This window comes from Schistocerca serialis, chromosome 7, assembly GCF_023864345.2.
Source record: "Schistocerca serialis cubense isolate TAMUIC-IGC-003099 chromosome 7, iqSchSeri2.2, whole genome shotgun sequence".
Classification (NCBI taxonomy): Eukaryota; Metazoa; Arthropoda; class Insecta; order Orthoptera; family Acrididae; genus Schistocerca; species Schistocerca serialis.
Window position 1 is genome coordinate 390353556 of NC_064644.1, and position 27928 is coordinate 390381483.

Below are 27928 nucleotides of genomic sequence, written 5' to 3' on the forward strand. Positions count from 1 at the left end.
AACATATCCCCAAGCTATGCATAGCACAATACTAACACCTCTTCCTCTTTCTGAGCTCAACATCTCACTCATTATGGAGGAATGCTGACTCAGTTTTTCAGGATAGCAAATGGGAAGTTGTGGTACAGAAAATGGCCCAGAGATCACCAGTGTGTGTGTGTGTGTGTGTGTGTGTGTGTGTGTGTAGTGAGTGAAGTGTTATGAAACAACGTGCATATAGTGTGTGCAGTGACTGATAGTGAGATATGAGTGAACAGTGTGGCATTACATTATTTAATAAGTTATTTGTAAAAAAAGCATTGTATACCAGGAGTATATCTAATGATTGTCTCTTACTAGAAGTCTGTAAATACATGTGTATATGAATTAGCTTATTTTAAATTGATCTAAACTTGTAAATACTTTGACATGTCCTATATCCTTGTAGGATGAATAAAGCTACTACTACTACTACTAGGCAGCTACTTGCAGTAAACAAGTTCCGTTGTACACTGAGAACCAAAGTCACCTAGGGTAGTATCGGTACCATTACTACACCTGCAGCTACAAGACAACTAACTGCTGTTGTTGAACAATTTGTTAAACAATGACATAGTTCCAATTAGAGATTGATAGACTAGTAATTACTGCAGACATTTTTTTCTTACAGAGACTCTAATTTGAAAGTGTGAACTATATGTAATGGTACTGTCAAAGAGATCTTTATTCTTACACTCTAATGGTGAGTATAATGTAATAAAAGTGACTGACTGGCTAAGTTCTAAATGCGATTGTTTTGTAATTTATGGTAAACTGTATACCACTTCATGAATTAATTAGGAATAAAGGAGATTACTCACCTAAAGGCAGAAGCACTGAGTCGGCGACATATATACACACAAAAGGTACAAATCTTTACTTTGATAGCTTTCAGAATGGGATTCCTTTCTCAAGCTGTAAGAGAAACATGCGCACACACACACACAGACACACACACACACACACACACACACACACACACACACACACACACACACACACACACACGCGCACACAGACTCACATGCATACACCTGTCTCCCTACATTGCGCTCATTCGCTGCCAGCACTTTCCTAGCTTCGGTGGGCCACCAGTGAAAGCAGCTATGTTATACACCAGCTCTGCTGCAACTGCTGCACAGCATTTTACATTGGTATGACAACCAAGTAGCTGTCAATCAGAAGGAATGGGTACTGTCAAACTGTTGCCAAAAACAATGTGTAACACTCAGTGGCAAAACATGCAGCAGAGAACAACATGCAAGATTTCAATGGCTGCTTCACAACCTGTGCCATCTGGATCCTCTCCACCACTACCAGCTTTTCTGAGCTGCTGAGCTGCATAGGTGGAAGCTATCCTTACAGCACATCCTTCACTCCCATAACCTCTCTGGCCTAAACCTAAGGTAACCTGCTGTCACCCCACCCTGGTCAAATAGTGTGTTTGTATGTGTGTATACATGTCAGATAGTTGTGTGCTGCCATCTCATGCTGAAGTCTGTGAAATCAAGTGCTCAGTCATCTGCCATGTGCTCCCTCTACCATCACCCCTAGCTACCCCATGGACAGCTCCCCACTCTCTCATGAGCTGTTAGACGCTTCCCCCCAACCCTCTCCCTGGCTCCCAGCTCTCTCCATTTCTCATCCCACCCTGCACTGCACCCCCACATCACCCCAATACACTCACCATGGGCCAGGAAAGAGCTAGCAGTTGAATGAGCACAATGTAGGAAGACAGGCGTGTGGATCAGATGTGAGTGAGTGAGTGAGTGTGTGTGTGTGTGTGTACATATTTCTCCTACAGACTGAAAAAGGTATTCCATTCCAAAAGCTAGCAAAGTAAAGCTCTGTACCTTTCCTGTTTGTATCTGTTGACGAAACAGCACTTCTGTCTTCAGGTGAGTTGTCTCCTTTATTCCTAAATAATTTGTTATCCTCAACCAGAACTTTCTTTACATGTATACCTCTTAACATATATTTGTGATTACTCTTGAGTACTGAAGTAATTTTAATGTGGAAGTAAATAAGTCTGAAATGTTCAATCAGGCTAGTACAAAAGTATATCAGGAGAACATAAAAAAAGAAATTGTCAGAAGTAAAAGACAAGATGGGGTCAGTGGAACAGTGTGTAGAAGAATACTGTCACTAAAAGGCAAGGTTCAATACTTTACAGAACAATAAGAAAAATATGAGCAAAGCTTATTTCTACCCTGGGCAGGTGCAACTGACCAAATGGCACAATGACTTCAGCAGGTAGACCAAGACGTAATATGTGTAAGATGCTTCAGACATATTCTCAGATAGAACTCAAGTAAAATAGGAAGCCTAGAGAAACTGAAATGCTGAAACACAAATATGTGCAGAATTATGTAAAAACTGAATACTAAATAATGAAGCCCTTGAGTTAGAAACAAGGAAAAGACTAATTAATGATGAGATGGATGATTCAGCGAAAGAGATAGATGGTAAAATTACGGGTAGTTCAGAAAGTGACAGCAGCTAACATATCAGTGGTGAATAAGTTCTAACATGCTACTGTGTCAAATTTGAGTGGGCCTTTGCATGCTAATTCTGTGTGTCAAAGAGAGGAAATAGACTCTATAAAAGCAATATCGGGTAGAGCTCACAGGCTGCAAGCTGAAACAGAACAATACACAGAATAATAGTAGAATATTCTGCTACAGTCTGCAGAACTCCAGCAGGTTGTAAGACTTACAGTTTGAATTGAAAATATGAGGATCTTAGGTTTTTTTTTTTTTTTTTTTTAATTCCAGCCAAATGGGAAGGTACACATAGTAATTTTTTGAAATCCTTTCATGGAGCACTTCCTTCCTCTTGGGACAATTAGAAGTATATATTCTTGGAGATGAGATTTGTCTAATGTAACTAAATGGTTAGTTGCATTAGACAAACCTCATCTCCAAGAATATAGAAGCAACTTCAGAATGATGAAAAACATAAAAAAGGATGGGAAGTGAATATACAAGGGTTGGAAGTTAAATAGTGGCAACTATTTATTCACAAGCAAACAAAAGAGTTACATGTTTGCACCTCTTACTGTCCTTCAAAGTAGTTACCAGCATTGTATAGATCCCATTGCCAGCAATGTGGAAGGCGTAGTATACCATTAGCATAGCCTGTTCTGTTGATGGTGGGAATGGAGCAGTCTACTGCCTGTCGAATCTCTGGAACCGTTCTGAAGCGAATGCCACTAAGTGGTTCCTTCATCTTCAGAACCAAATCAAAGTCACAAGGACTTAGGTCCGAGGAGTACTTCCCAGTCCTATCGACTGAAAAGAGCAGCCACGGCTTACACTGTATGTGCCTGCACATCGTCATGCAAAATGAGGGTGAGTTGCACAGAAAGTGTCACCACTTCTTTCGCAAAGCTGGTCACAGGTGATGCTCCAAAAACGAACAGTAATACTGTGCATTGACGGTCTGCAGTGGAGGAACATAATGCATTAGGATAACATCATCACAGTCATACACAAGAATCACCATAACTTTCACCTTACTGGGGCTCTGGAGCATCACCTGCGACCAGCTTTGCGAAAGAAGCGGCAACACTTTCCGTGCAACCCACCCATAATTTTGCACAAAAATGTGCAGGCGCATACAGTGCAAGCTGAGGCTGATCTGTTCAGTCGATGGGACTGGGACATACTATACCATCCGTCATACTCCCCGGACTTACATTCTTGTGACTTTGATTTGATTCCGAAGATGAAGGAACCACTTCATGGCATTTCTTCAGAAGTATTCCAGAGATTTGACAGGCAGTAGACCACTCCATTCATCCCATCAGCAGAACAGGCTCTGCTAACGGTAAACCACGCCTCCCACATCGCTGGCAACGGGTTCTTCACAACACTGGTGACCACTTTGAAGGACAGTAACAGGTGCAAACATGTAAATATTTTTTACTGGTTGTGAATAAATAGTTGCTACTATTTAAGTTCCAACCCTCATATTTACAATAGGTTTTTTAGAAGATGATGATGCTCAATAGGTAGTGTTGAATTTAGAAAACTTCCAAACTGCCCAACAATTCACCTGTAATTTTAAAGCCAAATATTGGTCACACAGAGCCCAGAGTAAGCTGAGATTAGTATTGTTGGGCCCTGGTACGTATAACAATAGCTGGGAAGGCTACCAAAATTTTTTGGAATCACATTTAAACCGGGCCATGTACCTTGATAAGCCAATAAATAAAACACACTTGATCAAAGTATGGATCAGTCGATTGCTGGTCCACATAAGAGAAATGGTCGCACCTACAACAATTAATTGAGTTCCTGTACCAATCTGATTATTTACATAAAATCTAAGAAATAAAGTATATGAAGATGACATGTGCATACAGGTGACAAGAAATAACAGTAAATCACACCAGAATCAGAAGCAAACTACATAGAGAAACCAAAGTACCCAATACTGAAGAAGTGGTGGAAGGTGGAAGGAAAAGAAGCGTAAGAGTGGGATGACAGTGCAAGTCCAGGGACGGCCACTAAAATAATGGAGATGACAAGTGCTTTCCCAAAATATAAAGGGGAAAGGTCATTAAGAAAAGAATTATAATACAAACAGGAGGTTCTAGAGATGAAAATCTTTGTGTTCGTGGTGAAAGGAATGTACTGAGGAGAACCCTCGATTTAATGGTCAACACTAGCTGACAAATAAGCATTATTGCTGAAGATTTTTGGAAAACATGCAGAGTGTATCACAATTAGTGGCATATCTACATCAACATCTACATCCACTCTCTGCAAGCCACCTGACGGTGTGTGGTGGAGGGTACCTTGGGTACCTCTATCGGTTCTCCCTTCTATTCCAGTCTCGTATTGTTCGTGGAAAGAAGGACTGTCGGTATGCCTCTGTGTGGGCTCTAATCTCTCTGATTTTATCCTCATGGTCTCTTCGTGAGACATATGTAGGAGGGAGCAATATACTGCTTGACTCCTCGGTGAAGGTGTGTTCTCAAAACTTCAACAAAAGCCCATACCGAGCTACTGAGCGTCTCTCGTGCAGAGTCTTCCACTGGAGTTTATCTATCATCTCCATAACACTTTCGCGATTACTAAATGATCCTGTAATGAAGTGCGCTGCTCTCCGTTGGATCTTCTCTATCTCTTCTATCAACCCTATCCGGTACGGATCCCACACTGCTGAGCAGTATTCAAGCAGTGGGCGAACAAGCGTACTGTAACCTACTTCCTTTGTTTTCGGATTGCATTTCCTTAGGATTCTTCCAATGAATCTCAGTCTGGCATCTGCTTTACCGACGATCAACTTTATATGATCATTCCATTTTAAATCACTCCTAATGCCTACTCCCAGATAATTTATGGAATTAACTGCTTCCAGTTGCTGACCTGCTATATTGTAGCTAAATGATAAGGGATCTTTCTTTCTATGCATTCGCAGCACATTACACTTGTCTACATTGAGACTCAATTGCCATTCCCAGCACCATGCGTCAATTCGCTGCAGATCCTCCTGCATTTCAGTACAATTTCCCATTGTTACAACCTCTTGATATACCACAGCATCATCCGCAAAAAGCCTCAGTGTACTTCTGATGTCATCCACAATGTCATTTATGTATATTGTGAACAGCAATGGTCCTACGACACTCCCCTGTGGCACACCTGAAATCACTCTTACATCGGAATGCATGAAGCTGAAAGTATACAATATTAGTAGCAAAAAGTTTCAGGAAACATGGGCTCTTAAATCCATACCGTAAAAGCTGTGAGCACTTCTTCATCTTCAATAGTGTAAACCAAACTACTTATACTGCCAAGCTCTCTGTTTTCCATGTTTTGTGTAAAGATAGTATGGACAAAAACAAGAAGAAATGTCCAGTAAACAAGCACTCCAAAGCGCATACCTTAACCCTTTTGTTGCTGGTGCCTTTTTTGTAGTGAATCAATAAAAATAATTTTTTTTATTCTGTAAGAAATGTGATCAACTGACCATATTTAATTTCTGATAATTTAATTTTTGTGATTTCGGACCAAAAATTGTGTTTGTACATATATCACCATGGAACCTTTGTGAGGTATTAAGACTGGTAATAAATGAATTTCCCACTTCCATTTTGTGTGCTGTTATTTGTTGCCATTACACATAAAATAATGAAGTGTTTTTTGTTTTCATTGTGTATTTTCTTTTTCTTTAGATAAAAAATATTTGTTACTGATATTAAAGGTTACTTACCACAATGTGAAAACAGTCCTTGAAACTTTATCGCACAATAAAGGTATGAGCTGACAAAGGTCATGATAACAAATATTGCAGAAGTGAAGCAATGTGTTCCGACAACAGTAATAATCCCATGACAAACAGAAACTGATTGTTGTAACAGTTTTCATACACCTGGTGCAGTGTACCACCACAAGATACCAGGCATATACAAAGGAGGTAAAACGTATTCCCAAAAGCTTTGGGATACCCCTAAGCTGGTGGTAAGTATGCTTCCTGATGACAACTAATAATAGATTAATTTTGTGGTAAGTATACTATCAAAATCCCTTCCAGAAACTACACTGGTGATAACCATACTTCCCAATAACCATTAAAACACTGTTGTTTGGTGGTATATATACTTCCCACAGTCCCCTGCCACTAGATACCAGGAGCATACATAAGTGATAACACACATCCCTTTAAACAGTGTAAAGAATTAGGTTTAGTGGGAAGTATATGCCCCAAGGTGCGTGAAAGGGTTAAGAGCTATGAGCACTTCTTCATCTTCGCTACTGTGAAGCATGCCTCTTTAACTGAACAAGTGCTTATACCTCTTAAGGTGTGCACTTTAGAGCCCACATTTACTGAACATTTTTTCTTGTTTTGGTCCATACTACCTCCTCTCAAATTGTTGTTACTGTCGTGGTCTTCAGTCCAAAGACTGGTTTGATGCATCTCTCCATGCTACTCTATCCTGTGCAAGCCTCTTCATCTCCAAGTAACTACTGCAACCTACATCCTTCTGAATCTGCTTACTTATTCACCTCTGGTCTCCCTCTACAGTTTTTATCCCCCCTCCCACTTCCCTCCAGTACTAAATTTGTGATCCCTTGATGGCTCAGAATGTATACTATCAAACGATCCCTTTTTCCAGTCAGGATTTACCACAAATTTCTCTTGTCCCCAATTCTATTTCAGTACTCTCTTAACTGTTTACTGTCCACATTTCACTTCCATACATGGCTACACTCCATACAAATATTTCCAGAAAGGACTTGCTGATGCTTAAATCTATACTCAGTGTTAACAAATTTCTCTTCTTCAGAAACACTTTTCTTGCCATTGGCAGTCTGCATTTTATGTACTCCATACTTTGACCATCATCAATTATTTTGGTTCCCAAATAGCAAAACTCATCTATTACTTCAAGTGTCTCATTCCTACTCTAATTGCCCCAGAATAACCTGATTTAATTTGACTACATTCCATTATCATCATTTTGCTTTTGTTAATGTTCATTTTATATCCTCCTTTCAACATACTGTCCATTCCTTTTAGCTGCTCTTCCACATCCTTTGCTGTCTATGACAGAATTAAAATGTCATCAAGAAACCACACAGTTTTTATTTTTTCTCCCCAAGCTTTAATTCCTAGAGCAAATGTTTCTTTTGTTTCCTTTACAGCTTGAATCCTTCACAGAGTGAATAACAACGGGGATAGGCTACAACTCTGTCTCACTCCCTTCTCTACCACTGCTTCCCTTTTGTGCCCCTTGACTCTTATAACTGCCATCTGGTTTCTGCACAAACTGTAAATAGCCTTCCACTTCCTGTATTTTAACTGTGCCACCTTTAGAATTTAAAAGAGAGTATTCCAGTCAGCATTGTCAAATGCTATAAACGTTTGCCTTTCTTTAACCTATCTTCTATGAGAAGTCGTAGGGTCAGTATTGTCTCGCGTGTTCCTACATTTCCCTGGAAACCAAACTGATCTTCCCTGAGGTTGGCTTCTAGCAGTTTTTCCCTTCCTCCGTAAAGAATTCGTGTTAGTATTTTGCAGCCATGACTTATTAAACTGATAGTTAAGTAATTTTCACACCTGATAGCAACTGCTTTGTTTAGAATTGAAATTATTACATACCTCTTGAAGTCCAAGTGTATTTCACTTATTTCATACATCTTTCTCACCAGATGGAAGAGTTTTGTCTTAGCTGGTTCTCCCAAATCTACCACTAGCTGTAACGGAATGTTGTCTACTCTCAGGGCCTTGTTTGACTTAAGTCTTTCAGAGCTTTGTCAAATTCTTCAAGCAATGTTATATCTGCCTTCTCTTCTTCATTTACATCCTCTTCTATTTCCATAACATTGCCCTTGTATAGACTCTCTATACACTCCTTTCTCCTTTTTGCTTTCCCTTCTTTGCTTAAAACTGCGTTTCCTTCTGAGCTCTTGATATTCATACAAGTGGTTCTCTTTTCTCCAAAGGCCTCTTTTAATTTTCCTGTAGGCAGCATCTATTTTACCCTTTGTGATATATGTTTCTACATCTTTGCATTGGTTCTCTAGCCATTCCTGCTTTTCCATTTTGCACTTCCTGTCAATTTCATTTTTCAGACGTTTGTATTCCCTTTTGCCTGCTTTGTTTATTGCATTTTTATTATGTTCTCCTTTCATTGATTAAATTCAGTATCTCTTGTGTTACCCAAAGATTTCTACTAGCCCTCATCTTTTTACCTACTTGATTCTCTGCTGCCTTCACTATTTCATGCCTCAAAGCTACCCATTCTTCTTCTATTGTATTTCTTTCCCCTGTTCTTGTCAGTAACTCCCTAACACTACCTCTGAAACTCCCTAGGATCTCTGGTCCTTTCACTGTATCCAAGTCCCATCTCCTTAAATTCCTGCCTTTTTGCAGTTCCTTCAGTTTTAATCTGCAGTTCATGACCAATAAATTGTAGTCAGAGTCCACATCTGCCACTGGAAATGTCTTACAATTTAAAACCTGGTTCTGAAATCTGAAACGTTCCAGTGTCTCACGGTCTCTTTCATGTATGCAAACTTGTTTCATGATTCTTAAACCAAGTGTTCGCTATGATTAAATTATGCTCCATGCAAAATTCTACCAGGTGACTTCCTCTTTCATGCCTTTTTCCCTGTCCATATTCACCTACTACTTTTCTTTCTCTTCCTTTTCCTACTATCAAATTCCAGTCCCCCATGAAAATTAAATTTCATATCCCTTCACTATCTGAATAATTTCTTTTATCTTATCATACATTTCTTCAATTTCTTCGTCATCTGCAGAGCTAGTTGGTACGTAAACTTGTACTACTGTGGTGGCTGTGGGCTTCATGCCTATCTTGGCTACAATAATGTGTTCATATGCTGTTCATAGTAGCTTACCCATGTTCCTATTTTTTTATTCAATATTAAACACGCTCCTGCATTACTCCTGTTTTATTTTGTATTTATAGCCCTGTATTCACTTGACCAAAAGTCCTGTTCCCCCTTCCACCAAACCTCACTAATTCCCACTGTGTCTAGCTTTAACCTATGCATTTCCAGTTTTAGATTTTCTAACGTTCCTGCCTGATTCAGGGATCTGACATTTGATGCTCCAATCCACAGAACACCCATTTTGTTTCCCCTGGTAACAACAACCTCCTAAGTAGTCTCCGCCCAGAGATTTGAATGGGGAACTATTTTACCTCCAGAATATTTTACCTAAGAGGATGTCATCATCATTTAACCACACAGTAGAGCTGCAGGCCCTTGGAAAAAATTATGGCTGTAGTTTTCCCTTGTTTCCAACCTTCCACAGTAGCAGCACAGGCAAGACTGTTTTGGCTGATGTTATAGCCAGGTCAATCATCCCAACTGTTGCCCCTGCAACTACTGAAAAGGCTTACGGCTGCTGCCCCTCTTCAGGAACCACACGTTTGTCTGGCCTCTCAACAGATACCCCTCCACTGTGGTTGCACCTACAGTAGGCTATCTGTATTGCTGAAGTATGCACGCCTCTCCACCAACAGCAAGATTTATGATTCGTTTATTCAAACATATTTACTATTTATTGTTCTTAAAAATGTGGTAACTACCATAACCCACAACTCAAATTGCAGAAAGCAAATGACTTTCAATAAGAAGGGATTTGTTTCACAGCATCGAAGATGAAGTAGAGCTCATAGCTCTTAAGGTATGAATCTTAAGAGTCCATGTATGTTTCTGGTATCATATACTTTCAACTGTATGTGTTAACACCATTAATTATGATATGCCCTGTACAAAGGTGCAAGGAGAAGTCTAGCCTATCCAGTAACTAGTGTGTACAGTTGGTATAATGGAATCTTGAGGGCAAAAATGTAGAAATAGAGGGGATGATTACTTTTAAAGTTCATGGACAGAAATTCCAACAATCTATACTGGTAGTTCCTGAGATGAAAGTAAAACTAGTTTAAGAAATGGTAGGTTTCTATAACCATTCTGTGGTACAACAAGTCCTGAATTGACAAAATATGACAAATTCATTAAAAAAGCAAACTGCATAGTATTTGTGTGACCAGTGCACAGAGGAATTTCTAAAAATACAAGAAAAATTACTGAGTTGCTAAGTATACAAATAATTATCTTCACTGTTACATTCTGAAACAAAAATTTAAGAACTTACCATGTGATTCAGCAGTCTTATCTGTGTGCAAAATATTTGGTGTACATGTAACGACTACCAAGAAAACCAGAGGGCAAAATAAATAATAACCAGCAGAGGGATCCTTAATTTTATTCCTGTAGATTCTGAAGGTATGCTGTGGTACATCAAGAGGTTGTAACAATGTGAAATTGTACTGAAATGCAGTAGGATCTGCAGTGAATTGACTCATGCTGCAGGGAATGGCAATTAAGTCTCAATGTAGACAAGTGTAATGTGCTGCGAATACATAGAAAGAAAGATCCCTTATCATTTAGCTACAATATTGCAGGTCAGCAACTGGAAGCAGTTAATGCCATAAATTATCTGGGAGTACGCATTAGGAGTGCTTTAAAATGGAATGATCATACAAAGTTGATCGTCGGTAAAGCAGATGCCAGGCTGAGATTCATTGAAAGAATCCTAAGGAAATGCAATCCGAAAACAAAGGAAGTATGCTACAGTACGCTTGTTCACCCGCTGCTTGAATACTGCTCAGCAGTGTGGGATCCGTACCGGATAGGGTTGATAGAAGAGATAGAGAAGATCCAACGGAGAGCAGCGCGCTTCATTACAGGATCATTTAGTAATCGCGAAAGCATTACGGAGATGATAGATAAACTCCAGTGGAAGACTCTGCACGAGAGACGCTCAGTAGCTTGGTACGGGCTTTTGTTGAAGTTTCGAGAACATACCTTCACCGAAGAGTCAAGCAGTATATTGCTCCCTCATACGTATATCTCACGAAGAGACCATGAGGATAAAATCAGAGAGATTAGAGCCCACACAGAGGCATACCGACAATCCCTCTTTCCACGAACAATACGAGACTGGAATAGAAGGGAGAACCGATAGAGGTACTCAAGGTACCCTCCGCCACACACCATCAGGTGGCTTGTGGAGTATGGATGTAGATGTAGATGTAGATGTAGATGTAATAATGGTCACAGTGTTCTGCTATAAGCATACATACATTTATATAATAAACCCCGGGCTTAGTATTCATATTGTGTTCAACTGTCACTGTGCAAAAAGTAAGTGGAATCCAACAGTATTAAACACTATTTGTGAAGGGCTTGACGATATCTTGGTTGACACATAACAGCATCTTGGCTGGCCAGTCATCGATAGATGTAGAAGTAATTTCAGGTGTGTTGCAGGAAGTGCACTGGAATCGTAGCTGCTCATAATGTAAATTAATCACCTGGCAGACAATATTAACAGCAGCCCCACACATCTGTCTGCAATGAAGTGCCTTCTGAAAACAATTACAGCGATGTCCACTCAAGATTTCACATTGATGCAAAGATTTACCACTTGCTTTTAAGTTCCAAAATGTAAAACTGCATCCTTAACAAAATTTAAATCTTATGACTTAAGCGTCAATGCGTCTCAACTTGATTCAATCAATCCATACAAGAGCTTTCTTGTAAGAATTTGTGAGAATATGTAATGGGATGATTACATAGGCTCAATAGTAGGTAAAACAACTGGCGAACTCTGAAAATATAATGTAATTGGATAGATAAAAAAAATCTATTCACCAAGTGGCAGTAGGAGATAGCAAAGTTGGCTCCTTCTGGCAAAAGAGTTGAATGGCCAGGAAGAAGGATGGAGGAAGAGGACTGGTGAGGTCTGGGAAATGGAGAGAGTTTGGAAAAGTTGCCCAGAACACCAAGAGAGGGAAGATTTATTGGTTGGGATGAGAAGGAAAGAATGTAGGAAAGACTCTCCATATGACACACACATGACCACAAAGACAAGATTAGATGAATTACACCACAGCAGTCATTTTTCCTATCCCCCAAATGTATGTGGAATGGGCTGGTATGGTAATATGGGGTACAATGGCTACAAACAGTCTTCCTTCCTATCCTGACTGCTAAGTCTCCCATGACCTGCGGTTTTGGGTGACTTTTCTGAGCTCTCACCATTTTTAAACCTTGTCTGTCTTTTTCCTTCATCCCTCTTCCTTCGTGTTCAATCCTTCTGTCAGAATAAAAAGCCACTGGCTCTGAAAGCTTGCACATTTACTTATCCTTTATATATGTTTTCTCCTTCTGCCACTTAGTGAGTAGATTTTTTAAAATCTATTTTTCATTAAAATGGCAAAGTTTGGTTCATTTGTTGGATACTGGGAAAATGTAGTCAGTCTCCAAAGGAGATTGCTCACAAAACATGCATTTGACTTATTGTAGAATACTGCTCAAGCATGGAGGACCCACATCCTAGAATATTGCTCAAGCATAGAGGATCCATACCAGATTGAACTTACAAAATATAGAGAGGCACAAATGGTTGTTGGGGTTGATCTGGTGGAAGAGACCAGACGGCGAGGTCATCGGTCTCATCAGATTAGGGAAGGATGGGGAAGGAAGTCGGCTGTGCCCTTTCAAAGGAACCATCCTGGCATTTGCCTAAAGCAATTTAGAAAAATCATGGGAAAACCTAAATCAGGATGGCCAGACGCGGGATTGTACCATTGTCCTCTCAAATGTGAGTCCCGTGTGCTAACCACTGCACCAACTCGCTAGGTACCACAAATGGTTAAAGATTTATTTGACCTACAGGACAGTGTTACCAAAGCACTGAAAAATATGAACTAGCAAACATTTAAAGATACACACTAACCATCCCACGAAAGCCAACCTACAAACTTTCAAGAACCAGAATTAAGTGAAGAATTTAGGAATGTACCTCAGTCCTCTCCATAATACACACACGGAGCTCACAAAAACAAGATTACACAATTCCAGTGGAGGATCATTTTCCCATCCTCCACATGCACATCAAATGGGAAGATATGTTAATATGTGGTATGTTCAGAAAACTCTGCCATGCACTTTAAAGTGGTCTGCAGTATATGGACATAGACACAAAAAGGGGCTGCCTGATAAGTGTATACCTTCCAGCACATTCGCATTCCAACAAAAAATTGAAGGTAAAATTCATTTCAACACAGTACTGTTAGTGAAGTTTTTTTTTTTTTTTTCACTCATACATTTTTCAGCTCATTATGTGTTATTTTCATCGAGTTTGTAATTTGTTATTTTCAACAACCCTACACACAATCCAGGTCTTTATCTGTCTTACAAATAGCTTTCTACTGATTAGTGTCCACATTCTCTCATGATATACACACCCAGTTATGCAATAATTTTTAATGCTTTTTAAAGTGCATGCAGAATACCACAGTTGGTAGATGCGCAGATGGCAGGGCAGGCATGGGGAGAGCAGTAATGGTGGGGCTCTGGGGAGGTACTGTAGGAAAAATGCCAAGTGCTGAAGGGGAAGTGCTGTTCTAAACTGATGTCTGCACTCTCAATTTTTGTAAATATTAAGTGGGGAGCCTTCACACCCATACTTGCATGGTGACCATTCAAAAAAGATCTGTCATCTCTTCTTTGGTCAGTATCTAAAAATAATTCCACCAAGAACATAGCAATTTATTTTTGCCTCGTTTGTTAATCATTTGTAACTTTCAGAGAAGGTCACAAGTAGGGAAAACCTACCCATTTCTCTTCTTGCCACGTTAAAATTTGCTTCTTTTGCCAAAACTCAGCAGAGACTACACAGTCCACCCCACTAACATGTTGTGCAGACGCAATTGTGACAGAATTCAGAGACAGTCATCTCTAAATTTGTTACTTGAGTTACAAAGGAAAAGTAAGGTCAGCATCTTATGAAAAAGCACATCCTCAGTACAAAATAAACATGTAAATACTTTGCTTACATAGTTCCAGAACCCATAGCCCTTCTCATTTCACTAGCTATCAATGGCTCTTAAAACTTACATTCGGTCATCAGAAAAGTCTATGGTTAGTGGAATAATATGGAAGATAATGAAGTTTTGCATAATAATAACACTCTCCTCTGTGTGTGCTATCATTTGCCACAATCTCATTTTGACATCTCAAACTGTTTATGAAATATGAGGAATGTTCTGGATATTTCATTCTGGCTTCAATGCTCATGTGGTGTGATCACAAATGAGTGCACTATGTCAGATCAATTTTCTCGAGATTGGTGACAGACAGAGACCTCCACCCACGTCTAAAGAAAAATTCAATATGTTAGCTAAATTTCATACACAGCAACATATTAAGTAATATGCACCAAATGCAAAATCATTGTGATCCCTATTTTTCATTTTAAACTTTTTTGAATTTCGTGCAGTGTATTACTTCCACATAAATATCACAATAACTATGACTGTTATTGAAATGATGGGCATGTTATAATGAATGTGACATATAAAGCTAGAAGTAACACAAAAATGAAACTTTTTAACCAAATAGTTTCTGTAAAATTGTTTGAGAAAGACTGCAGGGTGCGCACATTGCTTCTGCCATCGCCGACCAGCCGAAAGGTGGCAAACGTTTGTCATCCTCTCCTTCTGAACAAATGAATGAACTCGCCCAGCACTTTGGATGAAAAGTGGTCACTATGCACCAGCTACCATATCCTGCGCAACCTGCTTGTTTGACTAAGAGTTGTATTTTGAAACATACTTAATTCACTGCAGTGCTCCCTAACCCTCACTCCAGTGTACACATGCCTGTAATGATTCTTAATGAAAGGGTTACGACTGTTTCTGTGATCACATACTGTGGTTTATTACTAGCAATAAAGCCGAGCGGTCAAAGGCACTGCAGTCATGGACTGTGCGGCTGGTCCCGGCAGAGGTTCAAGTCCTCCCTCGGGCATGGGTGTGTGTGTTTGTCCTTAGGATAATTTAGGTTAAGTGGTGTGTAAGCGTAGGGACTGATGACCTTAGCAGTTAAGTCCCATAATATTTCACACACATTTGAACATTTTTGAAGTAGCAATAAAATATAAAATGTTACTTCAGAAGTGGAAATGACACCAGAGACCAAAATTTACATTGAACAGACATGATAGAGAACAGCACGGAAATAGAAAATGTACTACTTGAAGATATAGATTTCTTTCTGCAATACACTGGAAATATTAGAAGCAAGTTTAACAGTGACTGTTTATGGTGTTACTTTTGTTTATAAAAATGTTATATAGGCTGCAATCATGGGCCATGCTCGCACATTTTAATGTAATATATGGTGTTGATTAATTGGTGGAAAAGACTCTAGATACAGTTATCTGAACAACAGAAGTTTATGGTGTGAAGATTTATATCACATACAGGCAAAGTGTAAACATCATCTTCTAAGTCACAATGTGGACGAGGGTGTGTGTTAAGTGATTGTGAAGGACTGTCATTGAAGAAGATAATCACAAAAAAAAGAGGAAGACAGATGCAAAACTCACTGCAGGAATAAATGTCACACTTGCGAACCCCGTCAGCAGCAAAATAACATGAAGGGAGCTCCGTGAGCAGAAAATTGCAAGAAGAGCGGCAGTTCCAAAACCACTCATCAGTGTTGCAAATGCCCATCACAGGAAAACGTGGTGCTGAAGCCATAAAACCTGGGCTTTGGAGAAATGGAGGAAAGTTATTTGGTCAGATGTGTCTTGGTGCATACTGTTTCCCATGTCTGACTGAGTTTAAGTCCCAAGAGTGATACATGGTAGGGGTCTGGTGATGATTTGGGCAGCCACAGTATGATATTCCATGAGATAGTATGATATTCCTTGAGATACATGGTTACTCTACAAAGTCGCATTATATGGTAGTCAAGGATTATATGGCCATTGTGGTTGTGGCTCATCAGGTCTATCCCATGGTACAACATTTGTTTCCCAATGTTGATGCTGAGTTCCAAGATGACAGGAACTCTTTTCACATGGCTTGGATCATTCAAGACTGGTTTTGTGAGCACAAGGATGAATTGTCACATCTCCCCTGGACACGTCAAAGACCAGATCTCAGTATTGTTGAACTTTTGTGATCTGCTTTGGAGAGAAAGATGCATGATCACTATCCACCTCCAACATTATAACTCGAACCTGCCACTATTTTGCAGGAAGGATGGTATAAGATTTCCTTGAAAACCATACAGGAACTATACTTGTCCATTCTGAGATGACTGCAAGCTGTTTCGAAAGCTAATGCTTTTCCTACACCATATTAGGAGTGGTAATATGTTATCCGTTCGACTGGAAGCTGTTTTGAATGCCAACAGTTTTCCCACGCTGTATTAGGCATGGTAATGTGTTGTCTTCTTGGTGTTTCCATATTTTTGTCCACCTCCTATATATGATTCAATGATAACATTCTTCACTTAAAACACAGCACCAGGATAAGAAACCACAATATATTAAGTTATAGGAACAAATAACCCTTCTAAATTCAACACTTCTCTGCAACCTGTAGTCCAACAAAAATACAACAAAAATTCAGGTGATCAATTCTCAGACTACTCTAGGTAATAAGTCTGTTAGCAGACAGGATGAGAATAATCAATTAAGTTAACTTGGACTGAATACATGAGAAATTGTGATTTCTCCCATCCTTATTGCCCTACAATGCAGACATAATAACCTCCAGGAAATTTCCAGAACAAGTGAACTTGGGAAGTTATTTTTAATGTTTTTATGGCTAGCCTAAAACCAAAAAGAGACAAGTATTTCTTTAAAGCTGGTAACGATTAAGACTATCATCAAGGAAAATTTTGGTATAGAAAATTACAGTAGTTAGCATCATCATATGGAATGTTAGGTCAATTCTTTCCAATAATGAAGACCTCGGAAAAAATTAGTGGGGCGCAAGACTTACACTGTAGCTATATACAAATCATGATTGAGACCATCATGTTACAAAAGATTTAGCCATTATCATTTAATACAGTATACAACGAAGGATGGCAGAACTATCTTTAAACACTGATTTTATGTAAGTTCAACTTCACATACTGATTTAGGATTTCCAGGTAGTTTCAGCTGAAGTGAAAGTAGGAACCTCAGAAACGTACATTGTTCAAGTGTACAAACAACCTAGAATTTAAATGAAAAGAGGACATTGGTGCAGTTTTATTAGAAATCTGTCAAATTTATTTATTGTTCATGATGATTTCAGATAACTCTGTTTTGCATTGGGCACTCTTGTTAACAATTAGAACTGACACGAACTGGTGACTCTCACAGAAGACAATAATTTAATTACAGTCAACTTTATCGGACAGTGGTTAACAATAATATATTTACAATTAATTTCTATTGTTCTCATTATGCTCTTTATGGAAAACACATTCGATTCTCTTGGTTCTGACCACTTTTCCACTGAAATTCAATCAGATTTTCAATCACGTCAAATGAGGAGTATGGAGCTGATAGGAGTCAAATGTAGCTTCTTGGCCAAAGTACTACATGATCACGGAAGACCTGGTGAGAGACAATGAGCTAATGCCATCTCTCAATAAACATTGCAAGAAAGTAATGAATTCAGGGTACAAGACAGCATGTGGTTCTATGCCTCAAACGAATGGAGGACTTAAAAATGATGAAGTCAGTATCTCTGGTCGTGTCAGACAAAGTTGAAACAACTGGCACAGTGTTGGCTGAGATCCAATGAATATTGCAATAGTCAAATACTACAAAATTAACTCTCCTACAAATGGATAAGAGTAAACATAAGGAAAAAGACTAAACAGGAGAAAAAACACAGATGCAAATGGTTATGCAATTTGCTGAACAGTGTTGAGCGTATCTTTCGTCGAAATATTTTTTATGAAATATTTTCAGGTGTTCAGCTCAAAACATGAATGCAAACTTGGTATCACAACTGCCAATAGGATATGACAAAAATTCTGATACTTCTACTGATGCATGGTTATATTTAATCAGTCATAACACTGGAAAATTCCCCATTGAATTCCAGTTTAACCGTCAAAATTGTGCCTAGGGATCCAGTGTTATCCAAGAATAAACAGCACATTCAATCAGGGTGGTTTATAGGTTAACAGTTGATGAACAAACCGGAAATCAAATCTTACTAGCAGATGAGACAGACTTTCACTGTCTAAGTGGGTTTCATTCTGGTACTTTCACAAACATGAAAGACATGAATAGTTATTCCCAACAGTCTTAAACTCAAAGTCCTTCAACTGCTACACAATGCCACTGGGGCATCATATGTGCCACATACTTTGCCAGAGAGTATTGCTACTGGAAAAATATAGATGGAGACATAGAAACAATGCTAGCTAAATGCCACTTACACTAAAAATACCAGTCAGCTCCTCTTCAACAATATCTTCTGTGGACACAGGCATCTGAACCCTGGTCACATTTAGTGTTACACTTTATTGCACCATTTTTAGGAACCTACTGGTCGATTATCATCAATATATTTTCAAAATTTCCTTATGTCAAACAATGTCATCGATTACTTCTATGAAAACAGTTCAGGCTTTGTCAACGACTTTCTCCACTGAAGAGTTGCCAAAGTCAATAGTTATGGGAAATACTATTAAGTTATCATCTCAGGAGATCAAACTTTTTTGTGAAGGAAATGGCATTTCATATTTCAAAACCACACCATTTCATTCTCAAGCCTACAGGCTTACTGAAAAATTTGTATGGGCTTTCAAGTCTCACATGACAAAGCTCACTCAGCAGTACATTACAGAAAATGCAGTGTTAATATTTCTTCCTGCGTACAGAGCCACTCCAATAGACAAAATCTCCAGCTGAAAAATTTCTAGGGAGGCCACACTGAATTTTAATGTCACTTTAAAGCCACTCTTACATCCACAGACGGAAGTTTTTTCTTTCCGTCTTTTTTACGTAAATGATCACGTATTTATTACTATGTAGAAATATGGAAACAAATATTGGGTACCAAGAAAAGCCATTCAGCAGCTCAGCAATATTATGTATAAAGTTCAAATTATGGGTGTTGTAACAATGTGCTATAGAAATCAAATGAGGTTGCTATGCAGTCATGCACATATAGGCAGAATTCCTAGGCTGCTATTTACCAAGTGAGGTAGGGCTGCGGTTGGCACACTGGACTCACATCCGGGAGAACTACAGTTCAAATCCGTATTCGGTCATCCAGATTTAGGTTTCCCAGGATTTCCCTGAACTGCTCCAGGCAAATGCTGGGATGGTACCTATGAAAGGGCATGGCCAATTTCCTTCCACACCCCTGACACAATCCAACTTTGTGCTCTTCCTCTAATGACCTTGATGCTGAGGGATGTTAAACCCAATATTTCTTCTTTCCTTCTTCCCAGGCTGTTCTCTTTTTCAGGCTCATGCAACTTTTAATGCAGCCAGCTGTCTTGGGAACTTGCATTTGCAGCTGGCAGCTAAAACTGACTTAATCCAACTGTAGCCAACCGATAAAGGCCAGACAGAGGTGGTCATCATGTCTCATTCCACAGAAGATGGGAGCAGATGTGGCAAACTGTTCGAACAACCACCCCCTGATTGAGGTTTTGGATCCTGTTTTCCTTGGTGTTGCAGGCAAATTCCAAGGGGAGTAACAATGTTATCATGTACCAAATACATGAGTCTGCAAGAATGGAAGTATGAAGCTAATGAACTCCCCCCACTCCATGAGAGGTATACCGCATCTGTAATTAGTTATGGTACACAGCTGTATCTACAGAGGGCACCACTTGCTAGGAAGTCTCCAATCATGGCACCATTTAGCTATGGTCCATCACCACACAGACAGAAAACTTAACAGGAACTACATTATGCTTCCATCACAAGACTTACAAGTAGTACAATCCATCGACCAATAATTAGGTCTGCCTGCACAGATGGTGGGTACATGAGGAATGACTCCTTTCATAAGCAAAACAGTTCACAGACAAACATTCATCCACCAAGCACAGATAAAAAGTGGTCGCACACCTTCACTCAGTCAGTCGTTGCAGATAAGCAGTTGTTGCCAATCACCAGTTACTGAAAAGTTACCACAGTCACAGCTCAGCAGCTGTCAATGAGTTTTCATCAGATAGTCAATGTCTAGTGTTGAAGTGTGTATCATTTACTCAGCCTGAACTTCAAACCATCTCCACACAGCAGTCCAGGCAGAGTGACTACTAGGACAGTCAACATTCACTGAGTTAGGTTAGACCAACATCCAGAACTTTTACAACAGTGCTACACTGTAGTAAAATGAGTATTTATTTTGGAAAAAACTTTTAATAAATTATTATTAATCATATCTATTTGTATTGTCCAACTTGTTTTTTGTAGTAGTGATCACACTGTGACAAGACAAGCATGTAAATACACTGTCTAGATATAGCAACTACTTTTCTGGTGTAGAGCTTCCATATTGGGTGCCAAAACTATTTCGTGAATACTACAAATGTATTATATAAGTATGTGATAACATAAGGAAGTTTATGCAGCAGGTTAATATTAATTTTAAAAATGTAGAGCAGGTGACTGTATGTCTTATTGGGCCAAATGTTGACAAAAATAAGAAGAGCATTTGCAGTGGTCATTTCCATATGTCCACTAGATTGCTGCTCAATGGCTGACAATTTTTCGCCAATGATCCTAGCATAGTTTATAAAATAACAGCAGATGTGTGTTGACATGATATAAGTATGAACTCATTACCATCTTTGAGTCATACGTGAAAAAGGGAGGGGAGAGGGGCGTTCAGACCATGCAGTGTCTGTGTATAGAGTAATATAGCTGTAAGGGGGAACACAGGTCCTTGTGTTTTTGTGTTTTTTCATAAGGGATTTGTCTTTGCAAGTGTACAGGGATGATGTCTTTGGTGATTAAGTATATGCTTACAGTGGTCCAAAAATTATAACCTCATTTAAGAAAAATAAAACACATCATAAAAAAATGCAAGTCTCGTAAACTGGGCTACTAACAATTCAATTAGCTAATATTTATTAATTTATACTATAAAATCTCCAAGTTCTTACTGGTAAGTACAAGCTCTCTCTCTATACATACAAGGTGCAACAGTAAAGTAATGAGACTGATGTGAAAAAAAATTGTTGCTTACCATTTTAGGCAAGTTTAGTATTGTCTCCTTCAAAGTGTTCCCTTCTGATTGCACACACTTTTTCCAGCGCTTCAGCCATTGATGGTAACATTTATGGAACTCATCTTCTGTAATATCCTCCAAGACCCTCATCACAGCTTTTTTGACATCTTGTGTTGTTTGAATATGGTGTCCCTTGACCACCGTTTTGACTCTTGGAAACAGAAAAAAGTCGCACAGAGCGATATCTGGTTAATAAGGTGGCTGTGGTAGTGCTGAAATTTGTTTTGAGGTTAAAAATTGCTGTACTGATAGAGCAGTATGGGATGGTGCATTATTGTGATGCAGCATCCAATTATTAGCAATGTTGGCACGGACAGGAAGAACACTTTTACGAAGTCTTTCTAAAATTTCTTTGCAGTAATATTGGTTAGCTGTTTGCCCAGGAGGCACCCACTCTTTATGAACAATTCCCTGGAATCAAAGAAGCACACAAGCATCCATTTCACTTTTGACTTTGACATGCGAACTTTTTTTGGTCTGGGTGATCCCTTTGAGCACCATTGTTAACTTTGGCATTTTGTCTCTGGATCATACTGAAAAAACCAACTTTCATCGCGAGTGATAACAAGGCTCAGTAATTCTGGATTGATTTCCATTTGCTCTAAAAGATCGGCTGCCACATTTTTCCATGTTTCTCGCTGCTGTGGTGTGAGATTTTTGGGGACCATTTTTGCACATATCTTTCTCATACCAAGATCTTCAGTTATTATCAGACAAACCATTTCTCAATTGATGTTCAGTTCATCTGAAATCATTTTCATGGATAATCTTTGATCAGATAGTATGAGTTCATGCACCCTGGCCAAGTTGGCATCCATCCGTGAGGTTGATGGTTGTCCACTGCGGTCTTCATCTTCAACATTCCTTCTGCCTTCACTAAACATTTTATGCCAACGAAAAACTTCAGCTCTTGATATAACCTCCTTTCCAAAAGCCTTCTGAAGTTTACTATAAATTGTCGTCACGATTTCACCCAATTTAACACAAGAAGAAATGGCATACCGTTGCGCAATATTATACGGTTCCATTTCTGTGACAAGAGACACAAACACATGCTAACTTACTACAGCACAACTCATGACTGAGCAGTTGCATCGATGTGCCGCTTGTACTAGAAACAGCTTATAGACCAAGGTCAAAGATATTGTGTCTACGCAAGCCTGCAGGGTTGCCACATCTTGCGAAGAGAATCAGTCTCATTACTTTATTGTAGCACCTCACATAAACCAATAGTTTTATTCCCACTTATTGTGCAACAATTTAAGTTAGGATGAAAATAAAATGGGCCTACATACCTGGGACAATAGCTACAGTCTTCAAAGCTCGAAGGACCCTGAAAGTTCTCAAGGCAGCCAGGTTTCCTAGATCTATCCCCATGGTAACATAACTGAAAACGAAATGACATACAGAGATTAGGATTGATACTTGTGTGAATCAGATGTACATAATCTACATTATAAACATCCACTGCAGGAAAATGCTGTCATGATGTACTACTTGCTGTCATATCAGCATGTGCAATCTTTATGTGCAAGGAATAGCATATGGTCTGAATTAAATTAACAACGCGTCACAAAACATAAAATCATATCTAGCCAGTACATAAAACAGAATAGATATTTTACTATTTTGTAGAAATGAGTGCATACAAGTGAAAAACAGAGCAAAACAACCATGCACTATTTTCTGGAGTATGCCATAACATGTTATGGCAACTTACGAAGATTTGTAACAAATCAAACCATTATTACCAAGACAATAGGATGCTTAAAAATGCCGAACAAATAATTAAGAAATTTTAAACTGTTTCTCAAATAATCAGATTCAGCTTTGTATCACTTAAGATCTATCAAGTACCTCTTTCAGAAAACTATTAATAGTTTTTCTTATAATTCTGCCGTTTTATTTATCCTCATTTAACACACTATGTTTCAAAATGCACAGCAGGTACACTCCGTTAGCTAAGAGACTCCCTTTTTCTTTTCCTCTTTCCACAAGTGATTAATTACAAAAAACAACAAAATAAGGTCAAGCAATATTGATAAAAATTTTCTGTACTTTATCTGATGTCTACATTATTCTAGTAATTTAATGGTTACATATATACTCCTCAAATTGAAGCTAATGAGCTTCGGTGAAAAATGGAAATCTAGCAGTTTTACTGGTAAAGATTTAGTTGTGATGATTTATCAATGTTGTATCAAATGGGTAACTGAAGGGCTGATAAGTGTTCATAGAGTGAAGAATGATGTTTCTGTTGTTATGTGAGAGTGTGAAATGAAAAGAAAGGGTTAGCCAAAATCTCTCACTCCTTTCAAAAAATGGAAACCAGGCTGATTAGTTTACTGTCCACATATGGCTAATGGATTACTATCAACAGGGGCTTATGCTCTATCCCCATAATATATGAGAACTTTCGAATTAGAGGATACTGACACCAAATATGCTGTTCAGGGACAGTGTGTCACTGTATCTCCCCCATTTATCACACAAATTAGAACAACAAAATTTCCTTGCTTGACAGCTACAAGGACTGTACCAAAGTGATGTGAAAACATGGTGCTCAATTAATTCTGAATAAATTTTGATCACTCACACAGAAAAGGTAACCGGAATGACCCTTGCTCCATACAAGTGTTACATAATCTTTCTTTTGTCTGCAGATAAATAATGGCTTCTGAGCAGAAGCAATATATTATCATTGAGTTCCTGATGAAGGAGATGTGGTAGCTGTTCCAGATTCACAAAAGGGTACTGATGTGTACTGAGATGACACATACACAAGAGCAATATGCATAGGGGTATGAAGAAAGTTACAAAAGGAGAAAATCTACACTAAAGGTCAACAGTGTAGTGGGAAACAATCAACTGTGATTTTGAGTTCAACAATAGTGTAAATACATCACTCCAATTACTTGTGCAATTCAACCATTTACATCAGATAATACAGATGTTATGGCCACTTTTGCATTTCTTAAGGTCCAGATCTCATATCTCTGAGGTAAATCACAGCTATATCACAACAATTCAGCAGGTTTGTCCGCAAAAGTAAGTGAACCCAAAAGAAAAATCAAGTCTAACAAAATACAAAACCCAAGAGACAGTTACCAGTTGCCTGAAAACAAGCAATTGGAGCAGAGCTAACAGAAACACAAAAGTCAAAAACCAAAGATCACAATGCCACTAGCTGAAGGTACTTTCTTTTTCATTGTTTCTATTACCCCCATTTCATTTACTTCAATTCATTGACTGATAACACTTTTCTGCATATTGATACGCATGTCTGCAGGTGAGTGCAGTTACAGCTATCAATTATTTTCAATTGTGTAAAGCAGTAACACCAACTTCATTTCAGAACGACTGAAGCGCCTAGAACTGCACGGCCACACCGGCCGGCACTTCTATTAGAGACCAAATTAATTACAGAACTGTATTTCACACTGCCCAGCCCCCAGAAATGGTAATGAATGATAGTTCAATAAAAGATGCAAAATATGACAACAGTTCCTATACACAACTTACAAACAAAGTTAAGTTTTCCTGTTGCTGCTGCAAAAAAGTCCTTTTGACGAGTAGACACACAGAAATATTGTCTCATTGAAACCACAATCAAGTCCAAATCTGAATGTAGGGTCGTCAATGAGGCACAACACTTAGCACTGAAAGCACATTTATTACTGACACCAACGTACAGGCAGAACAGAAATGATCTCCTGGACAGAGTGTGGAGCAGTTTACACAAACATCAAATATTCCAGACTGCTGATATTCATACAAACATTACAAATATAAGCCTTATCAAGAACCTTTCAGAAAGTATAAATATTAAATAACAAATAATTTCTGGGGGCCACATTTGTATGGTGACTCGCAGCATGCCAGCCAACAATGCTAACCAATACATCCCACTGCATTCACCACAGCTTGTGGCAGTGTTCCATCTCCTGGAGAAACAATGATTTGCGGTTTCAAAAGACCTTCTGGAGCCAACTACAGTACCTTGGAGGTAGATCCTGTCAGAGGTCATTTGAATTGAGGCACTAGTGGATCCTCGTGTTCTTGGCATGTTGTTACATCCTCTTCACTATGATGAGCATCAATGGTAGCTCCTCCCACTGAAGCTTCATGATTTTTGATGGGTCTTCAGTTTCCTTAAATGTCTCATCACTGATCTGCATCTCTAGACTGTAATAGGGCTTCATGCGGAGGACATGGACAACATCTCTGTGGTTTTGTGTTCTTGATGAACGATTACAGTCCTCGACTTCTTATGTGACATCTGACAAGTGATGAAGGATACCATAGGCTCAAAGTAGCACTTTAATAACATTTCCGATTTTTTCACTTTGCACACAGGTGTAAAAATCCCTATCAAATCACCTGGGCCATATCTCACTGGGCTGGTGCTTGGCATTATAGTGCTCTCCGTCTTTCTCTTGAGTGCCCGGTGTCCGTATGTGAGCCAGCTGTCATGTTTCTTTCGTCCTGGAGATGAGATGTTTGATGTAGTCATCCTGACAATCGTCTGGTTGAAACATTGTCATTTCAGCCTCACGAACGTGGAACTACAATAACAGTACGAACCTGCAGTGTCTTGCTTCACTCTGCTGTACGTGAATGTCATAATTGGCAGTACTTTATCCGAGTTAGGCATGAATGTACATCAACAGCATATTGGCAATGTCATATTAAAGCATTCTGTAAGGCCATTTGTATGTGGATGGTAGGGAGTTGACATCCTGTGGGTATTGTTGCAAGTTGAAATTACCCCTGATACTAGTTTCAACAGAAAAACATTGCCATGAACTGAGATCACCACATAGGATGCTCTGTGCTTTAAAATCGTGTCTTTTATAAGAAAAAGGACTTTTGCAATTTCTAGAGCTTCAGTAGTCGACACAGCATTGGTGTCAGCATAATGTGTGAGGTGGTCAGCGCAGACTATTATCCATCAATTCCTGTTCGTCGATTTTACGAACTTCCCCGGAACAACAGATCCAGTTTGGCGGAATGGCTTTATTGCGGGCAGGACTGGAACCAGATGCCCAAGAGGTAATCGGGGCACATGCTTCAATCACTGGTATTCCTTACATTAGCTCACATAGTGTCTAACAAATCAGTAGAAACCTGGCCAGTGGTACCTCCACCTGATACTGTGTAGAGTCTTCATGAATTCAAGGTGAGCAGAGATTGCAGCATCATCAAAATACTTTAGGATAGCTGGTTGTAGATGAGCTGGAAATGTGAGAAATCATTTCTGTCTCACTGGGTCATAATCCCTCCAATATTTAGTGCATGGAATTCTCCACTGGTCAGTTCTTCTTTCTTCAAAGCTTCTACAATTTTCAGCAATGCTAGATCACCCCTCTGTTCAGCAGAAGTGCAATTTAATGCAGCGGTGACAGAGATTTCATCCACACTGCTGTGTTCCAACAATGGATTCCCTGAAAAACTGTTGGTATCCTTGTGTTTGTGTCCACTTTTGTACACGACTGTGATGTCATACTCCTGCTGCCTCAGAGCCTACCTCACCAATCGACCCAGTGGATCGTCAGACTAGTCAGCCACCTTAAAGAATCGTAATCCGTCACAATGGTGAATGGTATGTCAAATAAATATGGCTAGAACTTGTTGACTGGCCAAAAAACTTCAAGGCACTCTCTCTCTGTTGTAGAAGCGTCCATCTCAGACTTGTACTCTACAATCATAAGCTATCATCTTTTCAGCATCTTCCTGAATTTGCACTAGAATTGTACCTATCCTATAACTGCTAGCACCAGATCTGTCTTTGCAATCTCATTATACAATGCCAGGACTGGAGAAGATGTTACCACCTCCTTAAGGACAAGGGAAGATCTTTCTTGGATCTCATCCCAGAATATCTTCCAACAATACTTCTTGCAAGGGCTAGGCCTAGTGATGCGGGCCGGGCAAATGCCCAGTGGGCAGGACATTTATAAATGGGCATTTGCCTGGGAATTTATCTAAAGCAGTATTAAATGCCCCAAATCTGGGCACACACACACACACACACACACACACACACACACACACACACATGTGCACACACATCACACATTGAACAGCTGTGTAGTGATAAGCCAGTATAAAAAAAAGCATTGTCCTTGGGTCATCACTTTGCAATGTAACACACTTTAAATCCATGTAAAATCTCTGAATATTACTGATGAATGATTATTGATAATAAAATTATTACTGAATTGATTAAAAAGCTGGCAAGTGTTTCTTGATAATGGATGCAGTCTTAAATGTTAAACTGTTTTCAGTGGGAAGAATGCTTTATTG

The 27928-nt window shown here is 39.1% G+C and overlaps 1 protein-coding gene across 1 annotated transcript in view; it reads right to left on the reverse strand.

Annotated features, from left to right (window-relative positions):
* LOC126412041 (sodium channel protein para) overlaps positions 1-27928 on the reverse strand; it is a 903820-nt gene that overhangs the window by 725244 nt on the left and 150648 nt on the right. Inside the window, exon 6 of the mRNA XM_050081417.1 lies at positions 22918-23009. Within this exon, the coding sequence (XP_049937374.1) occupies positions 22918-23009 (92 nt within the window). The remainder of the gene's footprint in view (positions 1-22917; positions 23010-27928) is intronic.